The sequence below is a fragment of the Nipponia nippon genome, unplaced genomic scaffold (assembly GCF_047370975.1).
Source record: "Nipponia nippon isolate SJK-2023a ecotype South Korea unplaced genomic scaffold, ASM4737097v1 scaffold_1, whole genome shotgun sequence".
Taxonomy (NCBI): domain Eukaryota; kingdom Metazoa; phylum Chordata; class Aves; order Pelecaniformes; family Threskiornithidae; genus Nipponia; species Nipponia nippon.
Window position 1 is genome coordinate 119591415 of NW_028262290.1, and position 27253 is coordinate 119618667.

Consider the following 27253-nt stretch of genomic DNA (forward strand, 5'->3'; position numbering starts at 1 on the left):
GGTGGAGCGTGTAACAATGGCTGCACTTTTTACTTGTAATTCACTTTGCATGTAAGCATTAGCTTGGCAGCCCATTTTGCAAAGATCTGCATAAAGCCTTGAGTAATACTTTATGTGTATTTGTATATGGCATTTAGGATAGAAGATTAACTTAATTTTAAGTTTTGAGCTTATAAACCTAAGAATTTGATGTGAATTGGTTATTTGAACTGTGGAGTTTAAGCAAATTAGCATGTATGATACAGGGAAAACAGCTGTGCAACAGCACAGTAACTTAAATTTCCTGGAAGCATGTTTGGTGAAATTCACTGTTAGATTGTAAATAAGCAGAATGCCTATGTGCCATTTAGCTTGAAAACAGAACTTAGGTAGGATTATTGTGCTCCTTTGGCACGAAACCAAGTCTTTTGATTTTCTGTCTTCAGTTGTACATTTTAAATGTAATGGTGATTGGCTTACATGACCTTGTGCTTTGCTGTAGTGTGGCTTTGCTCTTCTGCGTCAAAGGGCCCTGCAACTGGAAGAGCTCACATTAGGCAAGGATACACCAGATAATGCTCGAACCCTCAATGAGCTTGGAGTCCTCTATTACCTGCAGAATAATCTTGAGTAAGTTGTATTAATTGTGACACATCCATTGAGTGTTCTCATAGATCTAAATGGAAGCAAAGCATTCAGGACTAGCATTAAATGTAGACACACTCATTATGGTGCCATCCCTGATTCATTCTGCTGGTTTTTGTTTACTGTGAAATTCACTCCTCTTATTTTCTAGAGTTGATGCTGTTAGCTTGTGAGTATTTACCAAGTCAATGCATTTCCTGCATTCAGAATTGATGTTCCACCATTAAATTTAACTAGCTTTCGTTACAAATACCAGTTTTCTCTCGAAATTTATGCCCTCTTTACTCAGCTTCACTATTTTCTGACCCCCCTTTGTAGTGTTTATCCTTGAACAGCAGGATTGTTGTTTTTCTATGAAAAACACTCAAAATGCCAGTATTACAAGAAATCATGAGTTAAATATTCACTGTGCCCTGTAATCCTCAGACTGTTACCCTGCTGGCCTTTTTAAGAGCAAAAGAGGACAGAGCACAACAAAGGTGTTCTGAAATCAGGCAGAGATAAGCAGGGGTGTTGAAGAAGGGCAATAAAAGGTGCAGAGCAGTTCTGATTGCATGGTTAGCCACTCCTCACATCAACTTCTTCAGTCCACGGAGTAGTCTAAAACTGTGTGTTGTGAGGGAATTGTAAAGTCACCTTTAGAAGAAAGTAAGTGCACAGCAAAAAAGCACAGAGTCAATTCTGGATGTATTTTTATATCTGATGTTTATGTCACCCGTAGTTGTTGGATAACTACAGAAGGACATCGTAATTTAAGATCTGCACACAGAATCTCTGTTAAATGCAGGACCTTTACAATGAAGGAATTGTTTTTTAACAGTTGTTGGAAATGTGGGGGTTTTCGTCAGTTTACCCTCATGAAGTCACGCCGAAGTGACTGATTATAGAGGAGAGATATTTATCTAATCTCACACAAGATCATTTTATATTCCACATTATCCATATGTAGTTCCTGTCCAACACAAGCTACTTCTAGAGTAACCGTATCTCCACTATTTCATAGGTGACCAAAGTATAAACTTTGTTCTGGTGAAGGTTTAAGTAATTTTTTTTTAATGGATATCGTGTCTCTGAATCAGCAAGTCCAAGATTGAATTTTTTGATCATGTGATGCAGTTAGAATGAAATCAAGGGCAGAAGGTATGTCACTTTATTAGTTTTTATATGTTATATCACACATCATCCTCTAGCCCTTACATAGAGTGAACACCTTTTGACACTTGTCTAAGAGCTCCAGAATTGAACCTACAGTTCTGTGTATAAATGGTCTTTTTTTTTTTTTTTTTTTCTAATGCAAAATGGATTTTTCCAATTTACTCAGCTGACCTCTTGGGAATAGTGCCATGCAGAATTTGTGTGTATGTCAGGATGACAAACTGCCTGGTTATAATGGGTGCTGCCAGTATTAGGTGGGGATCACCCATTGTTTGTGATAGAATAACTGCTGTAACTCTGTAATGGAACAGTAGTACGCTACTCTAGTGAGACAGAATATGCCCTTTTGATAGGGAAACGCTTGAATGGTGGCATTACACAGAGTCTTTTCTACTTTGTCACTTCTGGACAGATTCTACTAAGACAATCTAGCTCATGACATATATAAAACCCATTCCAGTCTCTCCCCCTTTGGTATGAAAGCTGTCTGCTGAACCCTGTAATATGTTCTATATTTTTGAAAGTTACTTGAAAAATGTGTGGTGTGTTCTGAACCTTTACCTCGCATTCCACTCCTGCTTTATCCGTGGGTGTACATGGCTGCTATGAGGAGTTGCCCAGAAGCCAGTAGAATGTTTGGAATAAGGAAGGATTACTTGCATAACTGAAGATGTAGGTTAAATTAAAGAAATGAGCAGCTGCTGGGGTAGTGTAATGTTTGCAGAAATCTGCTAGACTGGCATTTCAGTCCTTTACAGGGGGACTCCAAGTTTGCACAGGAATATATTAACTAGCTCTGTATCTACATTCTTATGGTCAGCTTGCACGGCAGGACTATGTCTGGGATGTACAGCTCCTCACTGCGTAAATGAACTGCTGATCCTGGCATTTGCTTATTCCAGGGAAAGTCCACTACCAGATGTCAGTATCTGTGCAGTTTCCAAGGCTGAGTTTGTTCTGTTTCAAACAGCCACTTCAGCCTGTTACCAGCTTTAAAATATTGCTGAACGAATGTGTTCTGTAGGACAGCAGAGCTTTTCCTGAAGCGCTCCTTGGAAATGAGAGAGAGAGTCCTGGGACCCAACCACCCAGACTGCGCGCAGTCTTTGAACAATCTGGCGGCCTTGTACAACGAGAAGAAGCACTATGACAAGGCAGAGGAACTCTATGAAAAAGCTTTAGACATCAGGAGGAGAGCACTGGCTCCAGATCATCCCTCCTTGGCTTACACTGTGAAACACCTGGCAGTGCTATACAAAAAGATGGTAAGCACAAGCCTGTTACCTTCTCTCATCACCTAAATTAACTGTAATGCCTTGCATTGTTACAGTCTTCAATCCAAAAGGAGTGGGGCACGGGCATTTTGTCAGCTATTGGTGTTCTACACACATGCGTAAAAGGTGTAGTCAAGCAGCCTCAGTCTGTTTCCAAAAAGCCCAGCAGCTTTTTCAAAACACACTTTGCTTAAAGAAAAGCTATTTATGAATAATGTCTTCAGTGTCCTGCATGCTCAGTATTCACCATGAAGAATTTCTGATATGGTTAAAAGCTAGTGTTTTAGCTGCAGAGAGGGAAGCTCTTCCCTGCTGTATTTGAGTTCTCTACTGTCTGCGATGTGACATCCACATACAAGAGTTTGGTCAGATGTGTCTTAATGGAAAAATCATGTTTTAGGGTGTAGGAATAGTTCTTTTTACACAATGACCTTGAACTTTACAGTCAAATCAAGAGTAACTTGAATGCTCAGGCAGGATATAGTACTTTACAAATAAAGTGTCTGGCTGAGCCATCTCCAGCTTATGTTGATTCAGTGAAAGATGAGAGTTACTCCCCTGCGAAATGCACTACAAGGAATAACATTAACAGTAGTATAAACTTATGCGTTTCATCATTTCAGAATGTTTCATGAACATTTGTGTTTGCAGATGGTTGTTCTAACCATTTGATATCATCAGTGCAAGAGTGATGTAAGGTTTCCAGCTGTTGAACCAAGATCAAATTCAGAGAATGACAATTTTTTTCTTTTATATTTTCACATTTTACCATTCTTCAAAGAGGAAAGAGTCCTTGAAGATAATCCCTTCGATCAAATGCTCCTCTGTTTTTGCTCAATAATTGTTACCTGCTATTATGTGCATGAAATTGTTTTGGGTCATATATTCTCCCCTCACTTCAGCTTCTAATTTTCATGCTGCTAGAAACTGAAAAGCACTCGATATTTGCATCAAAGAGCTCTTTGCTAGTTTGAAGGAGCACAAATTAAAATTCATGGTGCCCCAGTGACGCAGGGAAGACTGGAGGAAGAGAAGGGACAGGAATCAGGTGTAGAAAATGACAATTATTTATAAGTAAGTATTCATTCCAGATGAATTACTGATCATCTTCAAACTGTGGCATGGAGATGCTTTGAAAAAATGAAAAAAATTAATTTGAATTTTGCAATTACAGTGAACCATTATACAATGGACATTTGCAGGATTTAATTTCTAATTGCTATTAAATGTACATTCTAATAGTAGAAGCCTAAGCATACTTCTGAAGTATATCCAGTTAATGTGTGTGCAGATTCAAATTTGGAGGAAAACAGATTTGCTGGAAAAATAGCCTACGGTAAATCTAGTTGGAGTATGAGAGGGGCATTTTAGAAAAACCAGTCAAGAAGCCAAAGCCTCAGTATGGTAAATGGGAAGCAACAAGTACTTGAAATGGCATTGGACCCTGTGGCTGTTCCAAAGAAGATGGTGCAAACACCGCTTCAGTAAGCAGAAAATGGCTCAAAAGTTAAGGCAGCTACATTCCCATTCCCGTATCACCAGTAAAATTTAGGCCCTTTAGGGCAAAAAATAAACTCTGCTCTCATGTATAGCAGGATGAGGAAATAAAAATGGAAAAAAAATTTTGGATAAAAGTACAACTGAAAAGTCTTTTTAACAGCCTTCTCAATGAGACACTTGGGGGAAAAATTAAATTAAAAAAGAAAGAATTAGACATAGCTGAGAAACACATTAACTGGGAGTTGAATATGCTCAGTATTTTGGAAAATTAGGTCCTAATAAATATTCATGATAAACCATCTGTGCAGAATATAACTATGAATTAACTAAAGTTAAGCCCTTGTTCTGGAAACAGTTACATCTTCTCCAAGGCTTTTTGTTTAAAATAGATTTTACTGTTACCATTCTGACACAAGACAACTGAATCATTTTTTCCCCGTTATTTCTAGGGAAAACTTGACAAGGCTGTTCCTCTGTATGAGCTAGCGGTTGAAATTCGACAGAAGTCATTTGGCCCAAAACACCCTAGTGTAGCAACTGCTTTGGTAAATCTGGCTGTCCTTTATTGTCAGATGGTAAGTTTTTCATGTCTTACATGTTTATTATTCCTGTCTTAGTTGTTTGGTTTTTTTTTTATGATTTGTACCTACATGATACCAAAGAAACTTGATCACATTTAAAAGGGAAATTCCTTATAAGACTTGCAGATTCTTAGGTTCCATTTTAAAAATTGAAAGGATATTTGGCAAGGAAGACGCATGCAGGGAACAGATAATTGCTGTGACTGATATTTCATAAGGACACTTGGGCTAATGCTCTTTAGATTAATCAAAATGCCCACATGCTTTATAAGACTAGAGCTAGAGTACAGCATTTTCAGCAATATGGCGGTTATCACAGTATGATGGAACACAGCTGTACCACTGACTTGGCGGGAAACATAATCCTTTGAAATTTATGAAGGGTGCCCCCCCTTGATGAACTGCAACTCTGTATAAGTAAAAATCTGAGAAGGCTGTAGACTTTCTAGTCTACAACTAATATGAGATTCAAAGGAGATGCAATCATCTTACCGAATTGCTTACTTAGCATCAATAGGAGCGAGCTGTAGGTTGTTTTCTTGTTTTCTGTATTTCTGCAATCTGCAGATTCTGATTTTAAACGGGGATTAAAACTGCCCCAGGTAAAATCAAAGCACATTTGGTAACTCAAAACTTTTAGGACTGAGATTTTCAAAACTGCCTAGGAAGTCCAGACCCTAATTATTATATTAGTGGGAATTGCATTTGCAAGTGCAAGCCAATTGCTTTGACAATCTGAATTATCATCCTCATCTGTCAACGGTATCGAGACCTCAAAAGATCTTTTTGGTTAAATATGCATGACTTGGCATCTAGGATGTGTTGATACTGTCTTGGAAAAAGGAATAGCAAATGTAATATACGTCTGTAACAAACACCTTTCTACTACCCAAAGAAAAAGCAGATTGAAGCTTTACCTCTTTATGAACGTGCATTAAAGATTTATGAAGACAGCTTTGGTCACATGCATCCGCGTGTGGGGGAAACTCTGAAAAACTTGGCTGTGCTAAGGTAAGATTATATGCTTTAGCTCTATAAAAGCGAATTACTATAAAAATTACTGGATGAAACAAAACATCCTGGACTTTTGTACTTATTAGGAAAGTAGAGAGCCTTAAGTACACTTTGATAGCATGGTGTGCATTCCAATTTAAATGAATTGAGAGACTTGCTTTATTTGCTTGTTTCAACTTTGTTTTTACTCTTCTTCAAAGCTATGAAGGGGGAGACTTTGAGAAGGCAGCTGAACTTTACAAGAGAGCTATGGAAATAAAAGAAGCAGAGACTTTGTTGATCGGTGGAAAAGCAACTTCTCGACACTCACTGAGCGGAGATACATTCAGCTTAAAAAGTGCATTATCACCAAATATTTTCCTGGAACACGGACAAAGGTGATATAAATCTGCTTAAAGAAAGGGCAGTCTCTATTGCTGTTTTAAAGCGGACATAAAATTATTAAAACAAATCCATTTTTCCTAGGATAACATACTATTTTGGGACTGACACCTGTCTTCATGAATGACAGGGAGACAAATGTTTAAGCTTGAAATCCTCACATGTTAACTTTGCAGACTGCATGGTACGAAGTGAGCTTCTTTCATTATGTAGAGATAAGCCTGTTAGTTACTAGCTCAAGTTATAGCTAATACCAAAAACGTGGATTTGAGACCTCTTAGCCTAAGTGCCAGGATTATAACAAGTTAAGCTGAACCAATTGTATATACTCTATGGGGTAGTTCTTGTTTTTATGTTGTGATAGCCTGGCTTAGAGGATTTGTGTATTTTTGTTTCACCAACCCTTTCTGCCTTTTCAGAAGCTTTTCAAGTTGTTTCTAAAGAGAGAGTAATTTTGAAAAAGTCAAAATACTGTCCCACCCAAAGTTTTACCTGCAGGGTGATTTCAGCTTTAAGCAAACTTACATTCAAGGGACTTGTGCAACAATAATTGGTTTCCTTGGGAGGCGAATATATCTAAATACATCATCATCTACAGTTAAAGCTGTTGTCAGATTCAACTGTGTTCAGTAAAAATACTTCCAGTGAGGAATCGGAAAGTGGATGATTATGACCCGATTCCCTGTTGTTAACCCTTTAGCGATACTTTCACTATTTAATCTCATTGAATCCCTTAAAATACAAGAATGTTTGTATTAGCTGGAAAAACCTAGCGATACAAAATAGTTTGCCATCAGATAAAGAGATGCTACTCAAATCTACCTGCCTGTTGTATTTCTTAATACCCATGTCATCTGGAAGAATCAGTTTGAAGTCTGTTCTCATTCAGTGCATAAATCCATGAATCAATTTAAATACATACTAAAAAAAGACCTTTTATAAAAAAATTGAATGTAACTGCAAAATTAATTGAAACCTCACTGTAATGTTTCAGAGGCAACCGATGTAAAGATTTATTTGATCCAGTCTGAAAAATGCAAATGACCTTTACCTCAAAGGGATACTTACCTTCCACAGTATTTTTTCCCTTTTAGAGTAGGGTTAGTAAAATATAACCCATTTCAGCCGTTGCTCTGCTTAGAAGGAATTTAATATTTTGATAAGGCTGTAACTTGGCAAAAGAAACAGTATATAAAACTGATAGAATAAATATACAACCCAAATTTGATTTTTAAGATTAATATTTAGTTGAAAAAAACCTCAAAAATAGCTCTTGAAGGTATTACAATACAGCAACAAGAGCTGATAGTTTGTAATGGTTCTCTGAATATTTTCCTCTTACTTCAGAAAATGGTTTTTTAACCAAAGCAAGAGTTTTTGCAGTGTATTCCAGCCACCTTGAAAAGTTTTGAAAATTGGAAAGTTCTTTGCAGGATTGTTACCAAGTAAGGAGAGGGGCAAAACGAAAACACCCCACACTCCCCCACCCCCCCAAAAAATCCCCCCAAAAAACCAAAACCAACCTCAACCTGCTCAGCTTGCATGTGTTTCTGTTGCCTACTCTTCTCAGGCCTGGTAATTCCCTCCTCTAAAGCCAGTGTTATGAATTATCAGATGTCTGGTCTAGCTTGTCACCTCTGTTCTGACTTTAACATGTATGATGTATCTTGCTCTCCTAAATAGTTTTCCTTAATGTTGCTAGCTTAAATAAGAAGCTACTTTCTAGACCTTCAGTGTTAGACCAGACTTTCCCCATTTAGTCATTTCCAGTTCTGAACCGTTACTATTCTTCCATTGCGTGACTTCTCTCCAACTTATTCATAGGTTGCAGGGTTGCTTTTGGAAGAAAAATCAGTCCCTAAAAGCAGCAGATCCCAGCCATCCATGCCCCATTAGCAAAGACGGTAAGGAAACAATACGCTTACCTGGTCAACCCAAAGAAAGAAAACTTCCTACAGAAAGTAAAACAGGGTCACGAGTAATAGTGGAGGGTCTTGCAGGCCACGTGCTGGCCATAAGCTTATGCAGCTATAGTCATAGCGCTCTTAAGACAGTTGTTCATGTGTTTGTAGTTGTACCTCATGGACGTTAAAAAAAAAAAAAGTAATTTACATATCATCTGGTGTATGCCAAATAATACTTCTATGTAGGAGAACTCCACCTCAGATCAGAGTGTCACCAGTTTCAGTGGAGATTTAACCATACAGTCAGAATATCAACATCTCAATAACATTTATGGTACACTGTAAAAACTGAAAGCTTCTTTTATAAGATTGCCAAATAAACAAAGCTGGACTAAACCACTGCAATATGCTTTAATTTGTTAGTTCATAACAAAAGAAGTCGTAAATTTTCCATTGTGTTTTATAGTTGGACTAGATTATACTTGTAAATGTCTTCTTAATTAAAAAAAAAAAAATCCTTAAAAGTAAACAGCATCAAAGAAAAGCAGCTTTAAATAATTTTAACCACTGGCACATACAATCACCTTAATGTATTTTCTAATTATTTCAGATTCTTCTTGTATATACAAGTTGAAAGTCTGAAAGTAATACGAGAACCACTTTGCATACTCTGTAAGTGGGCATACAAAAGTGTATTAATTTGCTCATAAAACTGTACACGAAGTAAAATGGTAAACAGTTGCCTCTTGTAAAGCTGTCGATCATGTGATAGCAGTAATGTCAGCCAAATAGTTCAGTCAAGATTAACTGAGCTCTTGTAGAAATGAGTCAACCATTTGCCTCAGGATCTCCAGAGCCAGGTGCGTGCCTCACTTTTATTGTTCCCAACAGAAAGGTAAAGTCACAAAGAAACGCATGTAACACTTAAACTGACGCTTGGATCAAGCTAACGTGGACATAGTGACAGAGATTCAAGTATGTACCTTTTTAATGATCTCATTATTCTCTTTCCCATCCCTCTTTACAGTTCATTTCTAAAATCTGGTTTCTCCAAAACTGAACTCAATCTAAAAAAAACCACTTCCATTTTACAGTACAACGCACCATGCCCAAAACCTCCCTCACTAGCTTCAGAGATTATTTTTATGTATATAATATAATCTAATGTCAGCTGTGGAGGAGACAGATTTTGAAGTTTGTAACTGTTGCTTAGAAATCAAACATTTTTTAACTAAGTATTCATTCAGCTGCCCTAAGAAACAGAAACACCTCCACAATATTACTCTCTTTTTACATGTTGGTTGGATACCGCTACTACCGTTACTAGCTGGTTCCCTGCTAGGTTTTTTGAACAGCCCAGTTGGAAATACTTGTATTGTACTGCAGAGGCTGAAATTTATGTTCTTGTAAGCCAAATCTAAACAGTGATCAAGTTCTGGATCAGACACCCACAGCAGTTAAAATATTCGAAATTGATCCTTCTGGTTCTGCAGGGTACTGGCACTACAGGATGTGTACAGTTACAGGTCAGTTCAACACCTGATAACATAAAAGGTAATACGACCGTGCTAACATTATTTACAAGACAAATACAATAGCTAAGTTACTCCACTGAAGATATTTGCAACACTAAACAAAGTTTAGAGCATCTAATTTTAGAAGCTTTCCTATGCAAACTCAGATTAAGTATATTCCTTAATATAGCCCATATGATGGGGATAGATCAGAATTACAGCTAAACTTCTAATAACCGACAGAATATAATATTTAGATTTTCAAAGAGGTAGACAAAATCTCCTATTCTTTCCAGTGTTGCTGGTAATTCTTACTGATTTTGTCATGAAAAGCATCTGCCAGCTGAAATAGTGGCATGCTAATACCCAGTCTGCTGGTACAATTATCTGCTAACAAAAGACTTTGCCTTGTTGCAGCATACTCAAACCATTATCGCATACAAAACACAGACATATTTAAGAGCAAGGAGTAGTAAAACATTGATAAAACCAGGGAAGTTTAAAAAAAAAAAAATCCATCCCGGAGATATTTAAGGCGGACGAGAAGGCTGAAATGTTCTGTTCACTCAGAAAAACCAACCACAGCATGATCTGTGCCAAGGATTTACAGAGACCAGTGACCAAGAGCAAGTACAAGTGCCTGGAAAATTAGGAGCAGCAATATGAGTGAGGCATGATCATCTGCCCTTGACCTATTCAATCCACTCCAGCAGATTTCATCTTATCCTATACTATGTACTGTTCTTATCACGTGATATTGCATATAACGTGCTATGCCTGCTTTTGTTAGTTTGTCAACCTCCTTTTGTTTTCTACTGAGTATCTGGACACTAGCAATGCTGAGAAATTAAAATTTACAGTAGCACAACTCCCCATCTTAAAGATGTTAATAGACAACAGAATATAAACAAAGTAAGTCTGTTTCCTTCCTGCCCCTGTAACAGTTCCATTTCATCAGAAATGTAAAGTGGGGGTGAAAAAAGTCTGGTCTTCTCAAAATCCAATGTCAATCCAAACTCCCAAAAGTTGTACTTAATGTGTGTTTTGCTACATGTTTCTCATTTTGGCCATAAGTTCTTCTAGGCTTTCTTCAGACTCCACTACTGTTTCCTCAGTTGTCAAATTCTCTTCCTATTAGGGACAGGAAGAAAAAGATGGCAACAAAAATAGCAAACAAAAAACCACACACAAATAAGCTTTATTGCCGATATACCACGCCATTTTCCTAGAACTAAGCACTCAATTCCATGATTAGGCCTTAATGATTATGAGCTTAAACTGTAAACTGTTCTGACTAGGAGTTGGAATGTTCTGGCTGCAGGACATACAGATTCTGTGTTCCCCAGGTATACTAATTGCTCTCTGACTACATACAGCTTTTACAAGATCAATACGGTAAAAATTAATTAGTCACCAAAATATCAACTGAGAAATTCACATTCGTTTTCCTTCCCCCACCCCCCAAATACGTTCATTCCTGTCACCCCAAAACTCCATTCACGCTAGCACCTATACTTAAAGAAATGTACTTCATAGAAACACAAAACTGGACCACAGAAGGCACAAATCGGATGTACTGAGGTACAGTTTCACTGGAATTGTTCAAGATCGAATTTTATTCAAGGTTTAAAGGGTAACCAAACTGGCTAGTATTATAAATTTAATCTACAACATTTATTTCAAAAATTCATAAAGAATAAATATATTACCTTGTTTGGGATAGTGTATGCTACAGTAATTCCCTCAGGAAGATCAGGTACTGGGCCAGATGCAGCCTTCAGCTCATCTTCTGAAGTTTCTGATACTAATTCGATGCCTTTGCATTAAAAGGAATTGAGAACTCCATTAAAAATTAGAAGAAACAGTTCTTTAATCACTATATTATCACAGTAAGAGGAAAACAGCAGCTACTTTTCCAATACAGAAAAAATTAAAAGCAGAAAGCCCTTTGATTTCAACTACTTCATTCCATTATCAATAATCTAAGGAGAGTCTTCATCCTTTATTGGATGTGGGGGGAAACATAGTGACAAAGGATGAGGAAAAGGCTGAGGTACTTAACACCTTCTTTGCCTCAGCCTTTAATAGTTAGACCAGTTGTTCTTGGGGTACCCAGCCCCCTGAGCTGGAAGACAGGGATGGGAAGCAGAATGAAGCCCCCATAATCCAAGGGGAAATGGTTAGTGACCTGCTACACCACTTAGACACACACAGGTCTAAGGGGTCAGATAGGATCCACCCAAGGGTACTGAGGGAGCTGGTGGAAGTGCTCACCAAGCCACTTTCCATCATCTATCAGCAGTCCTGGCTAACCGGGGAGGTCCTAGCTGACTGGAATTTGGCTAATGCAATGCCCATCTACAAGAGGGGCCAGAAGGAGGATCCAGGGACCTACAGGCCTGTCAGCCTGACCTTGGTGCTGGGGAAGGTCATGGAGCAGATCATCCTGAGTGACATCACACGGCACCTACGGGACAACCAGGGGATCAGGCCCAGTCAGCATGGGTTTATGAAAGGCAGGTCCTGCTTGACCAACCTGATCTCCTTCTGTGACAAGGTGACCTGCTTAGCGAATGAGGGAGAGGCTGCAGATGTTGTCCACCTGGACTTCAGTAAAGCCTTTGACACCCTTTCCCACAGCATTCTCCTGGAGAAACTGGCTGCTCATGGCTTGGATGGGTGTACTCTTCGCTGAGTAAAAATCTGGCTGGATGGCTGGGCCCAAAGACTTGTGGTGAATCCGGCTGGTGGCCGGTCACAAGTGGTGTCCCCCAGGGCTCAGTATTGGGGCTTACCATTCCTTAAGACAGTTCCTTCTAATTTAAAGCCCTCAGGGAAATATAAAAATCCATGGGATGCCTCAGCACAGCGGTTATGGAAATGACAAATGCTCTTTAGTTACATATTTAAAAGGAACACACAGTGAATACATCTTCTCACATCTTTCATATATTCAGACCATCTTCTGAGAAAGTTTTTTATTCAAATGGCAGTTACATTTTGAGCCTGAAGCCTGCACATTACACTAAAAATACATCATCAAGTTGTGGTAACATTACTGCCAAAACCTGCGAAAAGCCAGCAGTAATTACCCAGTATAAGTTACAAAAAATAGGAACCATAAGAAGTCTATGTACCCTACAGTGTGTTCACCGAGAAGAAAGACTATAATTCAGTCTCAGTACTGGGAACATCATTTAGTCTCCAGTTGCTTACTTACCCCAGTCATTGTCTTCATGTACTACTTCTTCTTCCTGTTCAATTACTTCTTGTTTTGGTTGTGCAGCTTCTTTTTTCTTTCAGAAAAAAACCACAAAAACATAAAAATATATGTAATAGTCCAATTTTCAACAACAGCAAAGAAGATCAAATCTAATATTCACACTTCTTTGAAAATATGCAGTCACCATTTAGAACTTTGTTAGACATAAAAGGCAGAATACCTGAAAGGTAAAAAAAAAAACAAACAAACCCAACCCCCCCCCCCCCAAAACCCCAAAAAACAACAACACAAAAAACCCCACACAAATATTAACACTCAAAAATATATGACTCCCAGAAAGGTTGAGCAATTACTGTAGAAGAAAATATTATCTAACTGAATGCAAGCCATTCCGCCTACCCCATGCTTTAAGATAACTCCAGAGTACTGTATTTTTAGAAACACGTGCAACCATCTGAAGACAATGCTGCTGAAAATTGGAGTAGCAATCAAAGTTTTCTTTTACTACAGATCTGTAGCTTGCTTTGTTCTTAAGACTTTAAGAAAGGAAAAAAAAAAAAACCAAGACATTTTTACCTTATAATTTTCTTGCTGTTTTCTGCAATTTTGGTCACTACATTGTGGGTTTGGCTTCATAGACATAGTTGGAAAGAAATCCTGCATCGCATTGTAACCAAGATAATAACTCACAGTACCAAAATTTAACAGGTACCTAGAAAGACAAACAGAGAAAGCAGACCCTTATATACAGGTGCAAACCTAAAAATTCAGTTGCTCAAGGAATAATTTTTCCTCCAAGAACTTTTAGAATACACTTTCACACTAGTGAAGTTGTAAAGAGTTACTGTAAGTGTCTTAAAATAAACTGTGGTCACCTGACAACAGCATAACTGCATCAACATAGAACCCGGTCCTCCTGTGGCGTGTGTGAGAACAAGTCAGCTACAGTCTCAGAAAAAAATATATGTTTAGAGTAGTATGTAAGCAGTTTTCTCCTATGCCTTAATCCATTGCTTGAAACACCCAGGTGCCCCGTATTACAATGGGAGTTTTCAACAGCTAATGAGAACCAGTTTAATCATCTTTACTGTAGGGTCAGATTTGCAATGAAAATAGAGATTTAAATTAAGCTGCAATGTTTGCATTCTTCATTAAAGAAAAACACACATTGCTATGCAATTTTATACAATACCTCTCTCTGTACAGCTGAAAATGGAGCTTTATTGTTTGTAGGCACATTTGCCTAATAGTACTCCTATTCTTTTTAACTAGAAGTTTTTGGATAACTGACAAAACCACACTAAGGCTAAAAACAGGCTAAATAAGATCCTATTCTCAAAGATGCTTGTAAAACACAGTGCACGATATTGAAACTGAGTACAAAGTTGTTCAAATATTTTCCTTGCTGATACATGCAGTTCTTTTAGCAGCTGGAGTCATGTGACAGTGCCCTTTGAAAATATTAAAATATGTCAGATATTGCTATATAACTATTTTTAATTCCCCTCAGGTTTTTAGAATAAAAACACTGCAAGAGAAATGATTTATTCTTTGTCCATGTACAAAATTTCAAAGACAAGTCAGCACTGTAGCATTTTTTGCGTATAATTTAATGATGGGAGCATGGGAGCAAGTTTACACGGAGAACTAAGAAAAAACGTGCACGTGTGTATGCAGTAAGAGAAACTCTTAGGAAAGCTCTAAGACTTTTTCTTACCCCCTGAAAAGTTCTATTAAAAACAGCAGCTCCAAAGTAAACACACCAGTGATTCAAGCAGTGTATATTTCAGCCCTGTCCCATGATGCCAATACCTTTAGGAAACAGGCCACAAACATATAAAAAGAACCAGATCCATCATTATGAAATGTTCCTTCAGGTTTCCTTCTCTTATTGTGCTGTACATTGAATAGCAACAACTCAGTCACTTACTTCAGAACATTTTGTACAAGAATTCCTGCCACAACACCCATAGTTGTAGGAAGACTAGCTGCACAAACTCCTTCTCGTTTTAATGTTTTCTCATCAATATTTGCAGCAACTACAAGTGGAGGAGCACACTGAGGGGAAATAAAGAAATTAAGTTTAAAAAAAAGTATTAAAAAACCGCCACAGATTACACAAAATTTTAAGCTACTCCGTCAGCTGTGCCGGGATCACATTCACTAGCCAGCTAATCTTCGCATTCCCAGTCCTGCTTTAAAAGACAAACGAGCAATTCAGCAGAGCACTGCATACCGCAAAACAAGCAGATTCACCGGGTGTGATCAGCTGTATGTGTCCTGACACTGCATTTTCACTCACTCCAGATTCCATCCAGATTTGTCCAAGTTCATTGCAGGCCTTATAAACACAGAAACACATATATCAGCACTGCAGAAGTTTAATGACAAGAAAAAAAACAAAAACAAAAACGTAAATTGAGAGTGATTAAACACATTGATCCTCCTGCTTTAAGACAAAAAGGCTATGATCAGAAAAAGGAACATGAAAAGGTAGAATAGAAACTGTTTATCAGAGTCAAAAGACAAATTAGTGTTGTCCTCATGAAGCCAGCCCTTTGTGCTTCCCTGAGGACCGTAGATTTTTGAACATAGACAAACATTAGCGATCCAGTTACTAGCACACTACAGGATCTAATTGCACAAAGTACTTTCAGAGGCACAGATACAGTGTATCTGTGTACCTTCAGTGCATGCAGCTGATGGATCAAGTTAGCTGAAGGACAACAGAAAACATGCATTTGGCGTACACCCTACATTGGCTGCTACTATAAAGAAAACCAGTTTGATTAGGTACGCAGCCCTAAGACATTTTTAGTACACAAAGCGTCACATGAAGTATACAATTAGCTATACACAGTCTTTAAAAAGTTTATAAGATTTAACATAGCAGGCTTTCATAATACCTTTGTATAAACAGGATAATTTGGAAAGACAGACAGGGCTTACAACCCTTAACTCTTTTACTAACCATTAGCTGCTAGTAATTTAAAAGTTATATTATCCACATTTTATGTGGATAATATTTATAAGTTATATATAAGTTTATTTTTAAGTTATATTTGTACACATAAAATGTGTTTTATAAGAACTGGGTAAAAGCTCAGACTCTGTTTCCTTCAGCCAAGGAGGAAATTTCTTAGAAGATTCTCGATAAGTTCCTGTCTTTTCTCTATTCCCCACAATTCCTCACATTATTTATAGGAGAAAATAGACATCCACGAGCTCATGCGTTCGATGGCCTTACCGTGTTAATTGCCATGCGAGCTTCAAAGTTGTCCACGCAGCTTAGAACAAGATCGACAGGCTTCCCTTCCTCTAATGCACCGTTACTGAAAGAAGTATCAGAAGTTTGCATGAAATTGCTGGCAGAACAAAATACCAACACGGCAATCGACACGCTGCTTTAGAGCACAGAAGCACAAGGGAAGTGTATTTCTAACAAAACTTGTGCAAATGCAGAACAGGATACAACTGGCATCTTAGATCTACAGTAGAAACAGCAGCATGCTGAAGCTGGGATTTAAATATATAGACACTTTACATTAAAAGAAGTTTTATATAGTATACACTCACAATACAAAGTATTGGAGAATTGTATCTTTGTACAACATAACTGCATATGGGAAAAGTTATTTCGGAACTTCTCTGTGAGATCTGCTAATAACTATTTTCTTTCTTCATTCTATAAAGCATACCTGAAACTACTCCAGAGCAGTCAAAATATGATCTGATCTGTTTTCTGTATTGGGAAAAGCCTATAACACCTGCAGCTTTGGTTGGAAAACTAAAGATGCACTAACATAAAATATAACTATGTAACAGGAGAAATAAATGCGAACTCTAGAGAAAAGGTTGAGGCAGAAATGTCTTCATATATACATATTTCCCACTGGTTTTCAACTGGAAGTCATTAAATTGAAAAACCCCCAACAATAAAAATAGGAGGCTGTATTTAGAGCCACACACCAGCAGAAGGTGAGAGATTTTACCTTATTCTATCCATGAAATGTTCAAAGTTGTCCAGTGTTGTGATGTTGTAGTTATGTACTTCAAATTGAACATCAGGGTTAATGTTCCTTACGGAGGAAATAATATAAGTCAATGTTAATAAATACAATGATAACTTGCATTCTACTCCCTAACTTCACAAGTGTTGCTACAGTCTTAAGCTTCCAGTCTGAAATCTGGAATACACCCATATTTGTCAAAAATTCACAGATTAGATGAGAAAAGTCACAACATATCGAAGTGGTATAATTTATACCAGACTTCTGCTCAAAATTAGCTATACTTAAAAAGTAGACTTACATTAAGGTTTTGGCCAGTATAAAAATGTCCTTAAAGTATCAATCATTCCCACAACTATTTTATACTCAAATTTCCAAATTAGATCATGCTACTTTGCAAGTGATTAAGAAGGAAACATCAGTTTTCTAGAGCAGCATCCTGGGTAAATACATTTTGATACCCACTTTTCTAAGTTATACCTCAAAGTATGTTCTGCTGCTTGCACTTTACTTAATCCAGCTTGATGAGGTTGGAAGAAGAGTCTGTTCATGTTTGCCAGTTCCACTTTGTCATAATCAAACAGAAGCAGCTACAATACAAGATTGTATTAACATATGTGAATCTCCAAAGACTCTGCAACCAGAACACTATGGCAAAGCATAAAACCAACAACAAAAAACCCCAACCAAACATCCCCTTACCCCTGCCGTGCCATTCAGTTCACAGACAAAAGTTACCAACATTGTAAGTATGTGAAAGACTGAATTCTAACTGCCATTCACCAGGAACTGATTCGTTAAATCACGAAAACCACTCTTAATAAAAAGCAATCTGTTCATTTGATCTAAACTACGAATATTCAACACATCAGCCACATGAACACTATCGATTCTGTTATCACATTCATACTTGCTGTTATGGCATTAACTAGGAATGTGTAATTTCTTTCACTTGTCTTGGCATGTAGTTCTTCAAAAACAATTCACTTAAAATACCTACATAATACATGGACACGTTGATTATTATAAATTCTGAATCAACTGGCCAATGTCCTTTTCTATGCCCAAGGTGCTGGTCTTCAGGGAATGCTCCTTCAGAGGAGGGGGGAATAAACTTTGCAATAAAAAATTGCATCACCTCTGTATTAAGAAACTTCTTAAAGTTCCAAGAGTAAATGGTCAGGCTTTGCCTGGAAATACAAACATCTAAGCCATTCCCCAAATTCCTACTTTAAAGAAAAATCCTGTTCTGTTAACTCTGGGGGTTCCTGTTACCTATAGACATCAAATTATTTTTAACTGCTGCTAAATTTTTAGCTCTAAGTCTGCCACATGACGAACTAATGTTTGTGATAAAAATATGTTTGACATCTACTGCATTTCAATTTCGTGAATATCAACTTGTTCTCCTAACATAAGACTTAATCTTCTATGCGAGTTACCCCTTTCTTTTTCTTTATTTCGTTTTACTGTTGCAATAATCCAGTATGAAGGTTAGATAGATGGGCTCATGTAAGAGCACAGAGAAGACAAGCATCCAAACAAGAATCATCCACGTGACACAGGATTAACCCCTAAGTAAATCAATTTTACTAGTGTAAGAAAAATACAGACTCTTCATTTGTGATGCTTACGCAAGTGCTGTTCTTGAGCGCTTTCTCATAGTACTTTTTTATTTGGGCAAAATCAACTGAGTGAAATCAAATCTAACCCTTTATGAAGAAGACTGGTCCATAAAGAAGTAGAAGAAGAAAACTCTCATTACCTTACCAATGCCACACCTTGTCAACATTTCAGCAGTCACACTGCCAACACCACCTACACCTACTACTGCAACTGTAAAGGTACGGATTTTCTGTAGAAAGAAAGAAAATACAGATCAGTATATCAAAAGCAGTCCTCACAGGGCAAAAATGCAAGGCTGTTTTAATGCAGATAGAATCCTACCTCATAGTCTTTGACAATTCCCATTCTTTTTAACGCCATCAAGCGACTATGAAGAAAAACAGCAACATTATACAAAAAATGCTCTCTAAATTTCTAATAGCAATTTTGCTTTTCAGATATTTAAAATCACTTTTGCTTTAAAAATAACCCCACCAAGCGTCAAACTCAAGCCTGCTGTTTTCACTGCAGTTGTGATTGCCAGCTAGATACAGTCTAAATGAGATAGTAGATGCTTTCCTATTAGCAACAGAGTACTAACCCTGCAGAAACTCATGTACTTATTCAGCTGGTATGAGTAATGTCAATGAAATCAGGAGGACCCATAGCTATTTTCATAAGTGAATCCCTGATTTACAGAATGAAAGCCTACGCTTTTTTCTGTAATGAACCATATGGCAGCAGGCCAGTGAAAACTTTTTCACTGTTTTCTGATCAATTTGATTAGATTAAATCCAGCATAACGTTTAAAAAAAAAAGTTAGAGAATATCAGGTTGTGAGGATAACTGGTAGAATTTTCAAGTAACACTTTATCCTGCTATTACATTTTTTCATTGAAAGTATCAACAAAAGTACAAGTATCAACTTGTATTAAAGCAATTCATCCTGGGAAAAAAAAAAAAGCACCAGATTTCCCGAAGCGCTGAGCATTAGCAGGGGTCCCAGATGCTCAAGACTTCTCTAAACCAAACTCAAAATAGGTAAGTTAGAGGAATGAGAATAAGATCTCATGTAATACCAACACCTGTCCCATTTATTAGCAACTTAGCTGAAAAACTCACAGTTCCCTCTCTTTCTCCCTGTACTGTAAAGCAAGGTAATACACAGTAACCCCAACGTACACCCCTGCCAAGCCAGTCAGGTGGGACATTTGAGAACATCTCTCCCCTGCTCCCCACAGAGCACCTGCCTTCAGCATGGCCCTGACAGCCTCCTCAGCACACCCAGCCCCATCCCTTAGACCCCCTGCCTCCCCAAGCCCACCTCCACATGCCTTTTCCCCTTTACCCAGACCCACAGTTCCAACCCACGGCCTGAGACCCCACAGCCCTCCCTCTTCCCCGTCCTCTACACCCTCACTCAGCCTCTGGGCCTCCTCCCCATGGCTCAGGCCTGGCCCTCTCCCCATAACCCACCCCCCGTAGGCGCAGCTCCCCCACCCCAAAAGGCGCCTCGCCCCCCCCCCCCCCCCCCCGGCCGCACCTGTAGGGGTTGGAGTCCGTCACCTCCGGGCTCATGGTCTCGATGCGGGCCCGCGGCGCCCGCCTCCCGCCCTTCTCCCGGGCCAGCTCCTCCTCCAGCTCCCGCACACGCCGCTCCAGCTGCTCCAGCCGGCTCGGCTCCGCCATGGCAGCGCCGGCGACACCGCAGCGACACGTCTCCCCGGCTGAGGGAGCTTCCGGGAGCGGCAGCGAGCGCCGTCCCCTGCGAGCGCCGAAGCCTCAAGAAGCGTTCCCATCCGGAGGGGGTGTCCTGCCGCCCGACAGCGGGCAGCGAGCGGGCTCTGGCGGTGGCTGGGCGCAGGTGTCAGCCGGGGCGGTAACTCCCTCCCGGGAGCCGCTTTCTTCCAGGAGAAGCCAATCCGGCTCCGAGAGCCCCGCTGGCCTGGTGCCGGGGACCGCTTTCCTTGACGGACCAAGCCGCCTCCGGTTGCCGCGGCGACGCCGGGCGGGGCGGGGCACCTCCGCCAGTCACGTAGCGGCGCTGTGGGAGAGTGCGGGGCGTACGCCGCCGGCGCAGCGCGGGGCGGGGGACGGGGGGGGATGGTGGCGGAGCCGGGCACCGGTGAAGTGCGGCGGCAGCACCGCTTCGACCAGGGGAGTTTGGAGCGGTACCTGTGCAGCCACCTGCCCGGCTTCCCTCGGCAGCCCGCGGGGGCTCTGGCTGTCAGGCAGTACAGGTAACGGGTGGGCCGCGCTCCTGCCCCGAGACCGCCTGTGAGGGGCAAGCGGCGGCCTCCGTGGCTGCTGGCATGGGCCCTCGCCCCTGGGGCGCCCTGAGGCGCGGAGCCAGAGCGTCGGCCCGCAGTGTGCCTCTGCGGGGCGAGCAGGGGGGCCGCGGCTTTGCCGGCTGCCCGGGCAGGAAAGGCGGGCAGAGTTGGGGCCCTTCGCCCTGGTGATGGCGGACAGCAGCCATCGAGGTCACAGCTCCTCCCTCGCACGGCTGGAGAAGTCAAAGTTCGTATTGGCAGCAAAGGTGACCTTTGTCACGGGCAGACCCAGTGGCTGCAGTTGGCCGTCTGCAGGCAGGAGAGGTGTTGGGTTGGGCTTCCCGCTGTCCTCAGAAAACACACGTATTTGGCCCTCCGTGGTGCGCTCTGTTGGAGTACATGCACAACTGTTTTATTGCCTGCTCATAAATCTCGATTTATCTGATTGCTCTTTAATTGCACAGCGAATAATAATGTTCAGAAGCACATACATGGCTTAAGAAATCAATTTTAAAAGCCTTAGGCTATTGTTAGGTAAGCAATCCATGAGAACAGCCTAACACTGTGCTGAGATTCCCAATAACGCCCTGAGAGCAAAGCATTGCGCCAGTGCGGTGCTACACCCAGGCTCCAAAGCTGCTGTTCCACAAAACATCTAGTTCACTTGCATTCAGCAAATTAGTGGCATGACTGTGTGACTTCAAATTGGGAGCTAACTATTAGAAGTCAAGTTATTCTAAAAATACATATTAATTCCTTTGTAAACATGACCTTGACTGCTTTATCTGCAGCTGTCACCAAGAAACAGTAAACAATTTTTTGTTGTCTTCTGATGCAAATATAAAATGCTCATTGAATCCTCAGCTGTACTCTAATCCTCATATGTACTTCAACTGAGGAGACTTTAGGAGGGGCCTCAGGAGTGTAGCTAATAGTAAAATCTGCTAAAATACTGTCAGTATATATGCTTTTACTACTTTGTTTGTCTTGCGGTTGCACTTCAAGGCTTCAACTGATCTAAATGTCTGTTGTGCCAGACAGAGTATTCATCTGTGCAGTATACTTGTTAAACTATATTACAGACTATGCCCTAAGTGCCTCAGGGAGAATGGAAATGTTGTGGGGAGCATGAGGGCAAAAGTTCACTTGATTTTGATTTTCCAATAGTTATCTAATCTTTTATTAGACTAGGTCAGAATGTGTCTTAAAAATGATCCAGAATGAGGAGAGGAAGGCATGTAGATTAGCACAGAGCCTTGAGGAAAATAAGGATCAATGAGCTTGATTGGGATATGATGGACAAGGTGTTATGAAGGGTTTAACTAGGTTGTCCTTCTCTTTTACACATGAATGTGATTAAAATATCTAATTTCTATGATTCTTTGTCACTGCAACATTCATTCTTTAAAATTTTACAGTTACTATAGGCAGTCCCTTAAGCATAGCATATGTATGTGATGATTAGGCTAGCATACAGCAGGGCTTGGTAGTAGAATCATCAAATATTTGGAAAGCTCTCTCTGTGCTTACGTTGTTGAAAATACAGCTCACCAAAGGAAAAATACAGTTATGGGCTAGTGTGAATTCTGCTCTGTTTAGTTTCCTCCAAACCGGAAAGCTTTGAAGTTAGTATCTACTGCATACCTTGAAAACATTAATGGTGTCTCTTTAGGGAAGAGAGGTAAGCGCTATCTCCATTTCATAGGAGAACAAATTAAGTATCTGTGACCTCTCCACAGTGGAAGAAGACATCTTTCTTATAGGTAGGAAAAGAACCTCTGACTTCCAATTTTGTAGGCTATCACTTGCATTCTTGTAAGACTATATTTGAAAAAGAACCCCAACTCTTGAGAAGAACCCTTTCCTCTGTCTTGCCATTTTGTTCAGGCCAAGTCACAGTGCATTTTGCATCATTTCTGTTAAAAGTTTGCAAATTTGTAAGTACTTGAATGCGTAAGTAATTATAATCTTTCTCTTTGTAGCTCAGGCCAGTCAAATCCAACCTTTTATCTTCAGAAGGGTGGGCAGGCTTATGTGCTCAGGAAGAAGCCACATGGCCCTCTTTTACCTAGAGCTCACAAGGTAAGTAACACTCTTCATCAAGCGCCAAACACTTTGTATTGCAGGTGGCTAAGTCCTATACATGATGGTGCGGCACATTGTTGAATGTGTCCAGAAACACAGTGAATTGCTGGGTCATTTCCAATTTTCTGTGCTATACACATAACTAAACATTTAAGAGGATACATTATCATTCACTGTATTCATTTATCATTGGGACCTTTTCGTTGAACCTAAATTTCTGTGTCTTCTTCAGGTCGATAGAGAATATCGTGTGCAGAAAGCCTTATTTTCAGCTGGATTTCCAGTTCCCGAGCCCCTGTTGTATTGCAGTGACGTTTCTATCATTGGAACAGAATTTTATGTAATGCAGCATGTGCAGGTTTGTCCTTCAATGTGGTAGATTTTTTTTCTTCTCCCTACTACAAGCTGCTTTTAAATTGTCTAAAACCTTTCTGTTAGAGCTTTATCTGGCATTTACTAAGTTTTGTGATATAAACATAAATAATTGTCTGATATTTTTAAGAAATACTAGCTGTCAGAGGTTCTCACTGCTTTCAGCTTCTCCAGAACTTATTTCCCATTTTGTTGAAATTTTCAGCTCAGCATTTAACCTCTCGTTCTTGTTTTGAGCTCTCAGAAGGATGTCTTGAAATGAGGCAATATTGCTTCTGTGAAAAGCATACACAAGTCGGAGGGAGAACAATCAGGCTATAAAGTTATACTGAATCTTTGGACATCCTGGGACCCGTTTAGTACTGAAGATAGGAATCTACATACAATCACCTTTTCTTGAAAACCAAGCAGGATTCCAGCTCAAGCACTAGTTTCAGAAAGAACATGGCATAGCTCCGTCTGTGGTCCATCACTGTGGGCATGCTGTAGCTGAGCTGATACTGTTTCTGTTAGATTTGGGTGATTCTGAGTGTAATTCTGCTGTATCATGTCTTTTTTTTTTTTTTGTCCCTGTGGGAGGAGGATTTGAATTCAGACCTCTTCCCTTTCATTGCATCTTACTCTATCATCAGGTTCACTGAGAAATTAGAAATGTAAGAGTCGTGGGCCGATTCCTGGAGATTAAGTTAACCTTCCTACAAAAACCGTGAATCAAGAGTAATAAAATGTAAAAGCTCTGAAGAATTTGAAACAATTTTCTTACATTAAAGATGGAGAATTTTTCTGGTTTTGACTAGAACAAAGCGATTCCTTAATAAGAAATCTTGCTACGGATATATTTACATTTCTAAGGATGTAAATTTACAGTTTATCCATTCTAAGATGGACAGCAGTGCACTGTTTTTAACAACTACGTTGTGTATTTAGAAAACGATCGTACACTTATTGTGTTGAATGAACTGTTACACAATATAAAATCTGATTTCTGGATCTGTTATGCAGAATCTTTCAGCAAAAAAGTTCTATTGCTGCTTTAGCTGTGTAAATATATTGAAGCCATCATGCAAACCAGTGAAACTGAGGAACTTAGAGGAGAGTCTTTTTTCTCTTCTAGCAGGGTCAAAATTAAAGGAGAAAATGGAAAAACACACCCATTTTCTAAATGTATTAAACTGCTTTTAAGGAGAATGCAAGTGAATTTCTTTGGATTGTTTGTGTCTTTGTATGTACAACCCACCCATTCCCCTCCTCTCCCTGCCTGTTCCCCTCCCCTCGCCCTGACCCCAAGGTCTTCATTGATGTTTTTTCTGGAAGTTAGCTGTTAGAGACAATACAGTAACATTTTTTCCCTGGTACTTTCAAGCTTGAGGATATCTGGATTGAGTGTTCTAATTCAGACTTTCGTCTACTGAATGTATCTGTTATTTTAATTGCCTTCCAATAGATATCCTGTATGATCTGAGATTACTGTGAATCCCTTCACCTGTCTTGGGCAAGGAATAAAATAAATGAGGAAGGAATTTTTGATTGCATAGGGCATGCTGGTTCACTGCATTTGTTTTTGCTCCTGAAATGTATAGCTTCACTTCTCTTTGTCTGATGCATACGTCCCACCAAATATCTGATTTACGATGTTTCTAGGGTCGCATCTTCCGAGACCTCTCACTGCCTGAAGTGGGCCCAGCAGAGCGTTCTGCATTGTATATTGCGATGATAGAAACTTTGGCCCTGTTGCACTCCTTTGATTTACAGTCATTGGGTCTCCAAGGATATGGTAGAGGACCAGGATACTGCAGAAGACAGGTAAAGATCTTCAAAGAATTCTCTTGTTTTGTCAGGTCTTTGAAGATTTATTTGATTTGCAGGCTAAATTGTTAATTATTAATGACTTGTAAAAGTAACCATCATATTTTAGCTATTAACCCACCTTCACTTGGTTCAATTATTTGTGCTCAGTATAAAGTTACTACTACATTCAGATCAATTCTGTAATGCTATACTCAGGGAATTATATTCATTCACTTTTGGAATAATATCAGACTTGGGCTATGTAAATAGGATTGAAATAGAAAATAGAGGTAGTCTTCATTGCATCTTTTGATCTCACAGTTCACATTTGCAGATGCAAAGGTACTGGGTTTTACTGAGTGTACTGGTAACATGGTAATAGTCAAAGCCCAGAAGCATGTGCTTCAGAATTTTGTGCTCCTGAAAAACTTGTGAATCAGTTGGAAAATCTGTGAAATGTTTGTATTTCTTTAGGTATCAACTTGGAAAAAACAGTATGATGCAGCTGCTCATACAGATATTCCTGCCATGAACAAGCTGGCTGAGTGGTTAGGAAACAACTTGCCACCCGATGATAATGAAGAAGTCCTAATTCATGGGGACTTCAGAATAGATAACATCATCTTCCACCCAACAGAGGTATTCGAAACATGTTTGTATATGTTTAGTAGTTCTTGGTCCTCCATTTGTTTGTACTCCTGCCATGTAATGGGACACTTACGTGGGTGTTTTAGTGCATGATACATCTTTGAAAGGAACAGTAGAGAACTTAACTCTTCTCTATACTCTGTGTATGGTGTTTAGGTACCTAATACAGTCCTTGGTTTTCATTGCAGGAGCTAGTTACTCAATTTATTCACTAACTCTAGTCCCTACTTCAAAGTCCAGGAACAAAACATTTTATATGCATAAATCCTGTTGAATTCAGTGCAACTTAAGGACACACTGAAGGCTCACTTCATTAAACTACATAAGCATCTGATCCAAAGCCCATTGAAATTTGTGGTATGGCTTCAATTAACAACAATGGCTTTTGGAACACGACCTGAATGCATGATATGTGATACTAGTGGAAGCAAAGAAAAATCTGCCAAAGCTGCTTAGTTATGGAGCACACATAGATCACAGAGACCCTGAAAGTTCCTCATTCATCTTTAGGGAAAAGGAAGAGATTTTTTTCTAGTTTGCGGAAATAAATGTGTTACCTATCTATCGGCACAATTGCGTTTTTATTATTTTTTTCCATGCTATTTGCTGTGTTGTGACCAGAAGATATGCCTGGGATTTGTGACGAAGACTCTGCAATGCCTGCTTCACAACAAAGCAGCAGATCTCATATTCCCATTGTTGTGCATAGATCAGTTGATAGACACTGTTTGTAGGCTTAAATGTGCTGATTGACTCCCTGAGCAGAGAATCTGGCAGTCTCAGGGACTCTCCCAGCTGTTCCTGATGCAGTTGAAAGAATTGACCAAGCTGTCCATACATTATCTTAAATAATCTGTAGAAACTGGCGGTGTATATGCAGGAATGACCATGTAGGAAAGTCTTTTGCACATAGTTCAAGTAGCCATGGATCGTGAGTAGGCTGGAGGGGTCATTAAGGCTGACAGGCCAGCTGCATTATAAGAATTCATCAGAACGACAGTTTGGGGAGTCTCAGCCCATCCAGCTGAAGACACCGTTGCAAGGATGCTTGCAGCAGAGGTTCGTGTCAGTATCTGGGCGTTGATTGACTGTCCTGTTTAAGAAATTCAGTTCCCCATGTAAGTGTTAATCGCTGCATGATATTGTGATAAATTAGGTTTTTTAGTCCGTGGTCTGTCCATGAGTATCTGTGCAAAAGGATTGTGCTACAGTATCTGTGCAACAGGACTGGAAACAAAAAAAAAACCCCAACTGTCAATACTACTGTTCTTTAGGATATTTTAATTCAATCATATTTTGACTAGG

At 39.6% G+C, this 27253-nt stretch overlaps 3 protein-coding genes across 6 annotated transcripts in view; 2 read left to right on the forward strand and 1 right to left on the reverse strand.

Moving 5' to 3' along the window:
* Nucleotides 1-9294, forward strand: part of NPHP3 (nephrocystin 3) — a 30110-nt gene extending 20816 nt beyond the window's left edge. The window contains exons 23-27 of the mRNA XM_009464523.2: nucleotides 482-609; nucleotides 2804-3044; nucleotides 5003-5128; nucleotides 6030-6145; nucleotides 6349-9294. Coding sequence (XP_009462798.2) covers nucleotides 482-609; nucleotides 2804-3044; nucleotides 5003-5128; nucleotides 6030-6145; nucleotides 6349-6529 — 792 coding nt within the window. The 3' untranslated portion in view covers nucleotides 6530-9294. The remainder of the gene's footprint in view (nucleotides 1-481; nucleotides 610-2803; nucleotides 3045-5002; nucleotides 5129-6029; nucleotides 6146-6348) is intronic.
* UBA5 (ubiquitin like modifier activating enzyme 5) lies at nucleotides 8826-20737 on the reverse strand. 3 transcript variants are annotated; one of them, XM_087769746.1, is made up of 12 exons: nucleotides 20329-20737; nucleotides 19128-19173; nucleotides 18946-19035; nucleotides 17661-17770; nucleotides 17163-17249; nucleotides 16418-16502; nucleotides 15407-15511; nucleotides 15101-15228; nucleotides 13747-13882; nucleotides 13168-13243; nucleotides 11657-11763; nucleotides 8826-11078 (listed from the first exon to the last, which is right to left on the reverse strand). In XM_087769746.1, the coding sequence occupies exons 1-12, from the start codon at nucleotides 20472-20474 to the stop codon at nucleotides 10995-10997; spliced, it is 1200 nt and encodes a 399-aa protein (XP_087625872.1). In that variant the 5' UTR covers nucleotides 20475-20737; the 3' UTR covers nucleotides 8826-10994. The 3 variants fall into 3 exon arrangements, with proteins under 3 accessions (XP_087625872.1, XP_087625884.1, XP_087625892.1); XM_087769758.1 differs by lacking the exon at nucleotides 19128-19173 and having other exon boundaries at nucleotides 20329-20455; XM_087769766.1 differs by lacking the exon at nucleotides 20329-20737 and having other exon boundaries at nucleotides 18951-19035; nucleotides 19128-19171.
* Nucleotides 20738-20847: 110 nt separating this feature from the next.
* ACAD11 (acyl-CoA dehydrogenase family member 11) overlaps nucleotides 20848-27253 on the forward strand; it is a 29530-nt gene continuing 23124 nt past the window's right edge. For both annotated transcript variants that reach the window (XM_009464524.2, XM_087769877.1), the window contains exons 1-5: nucleotides 20848-21025; nucleotides 23038-23137; nucleotides 23373-23498; nucleotides 25154-25315; nucleotides 25775-25939. In XM_009464524.2, the coding sequence (XP_009462799.2) occupies nucleotides 20889-21025; nucleotides 23038-23137; nucleotides 23373-23498; nucleotides 25154-25315; nucleotides 25775-25939 (690 nt within the window). In that variant the 5' untranslated portion in view covers nucleotides 20848-20888. The remainder of the gene's footprint in view (nucleotides 21026-23037; nucleotides 23138-23372; nucleotides 23499-25153; nucleotides 25316-25774; nucleotides 25940-27253) is intronic.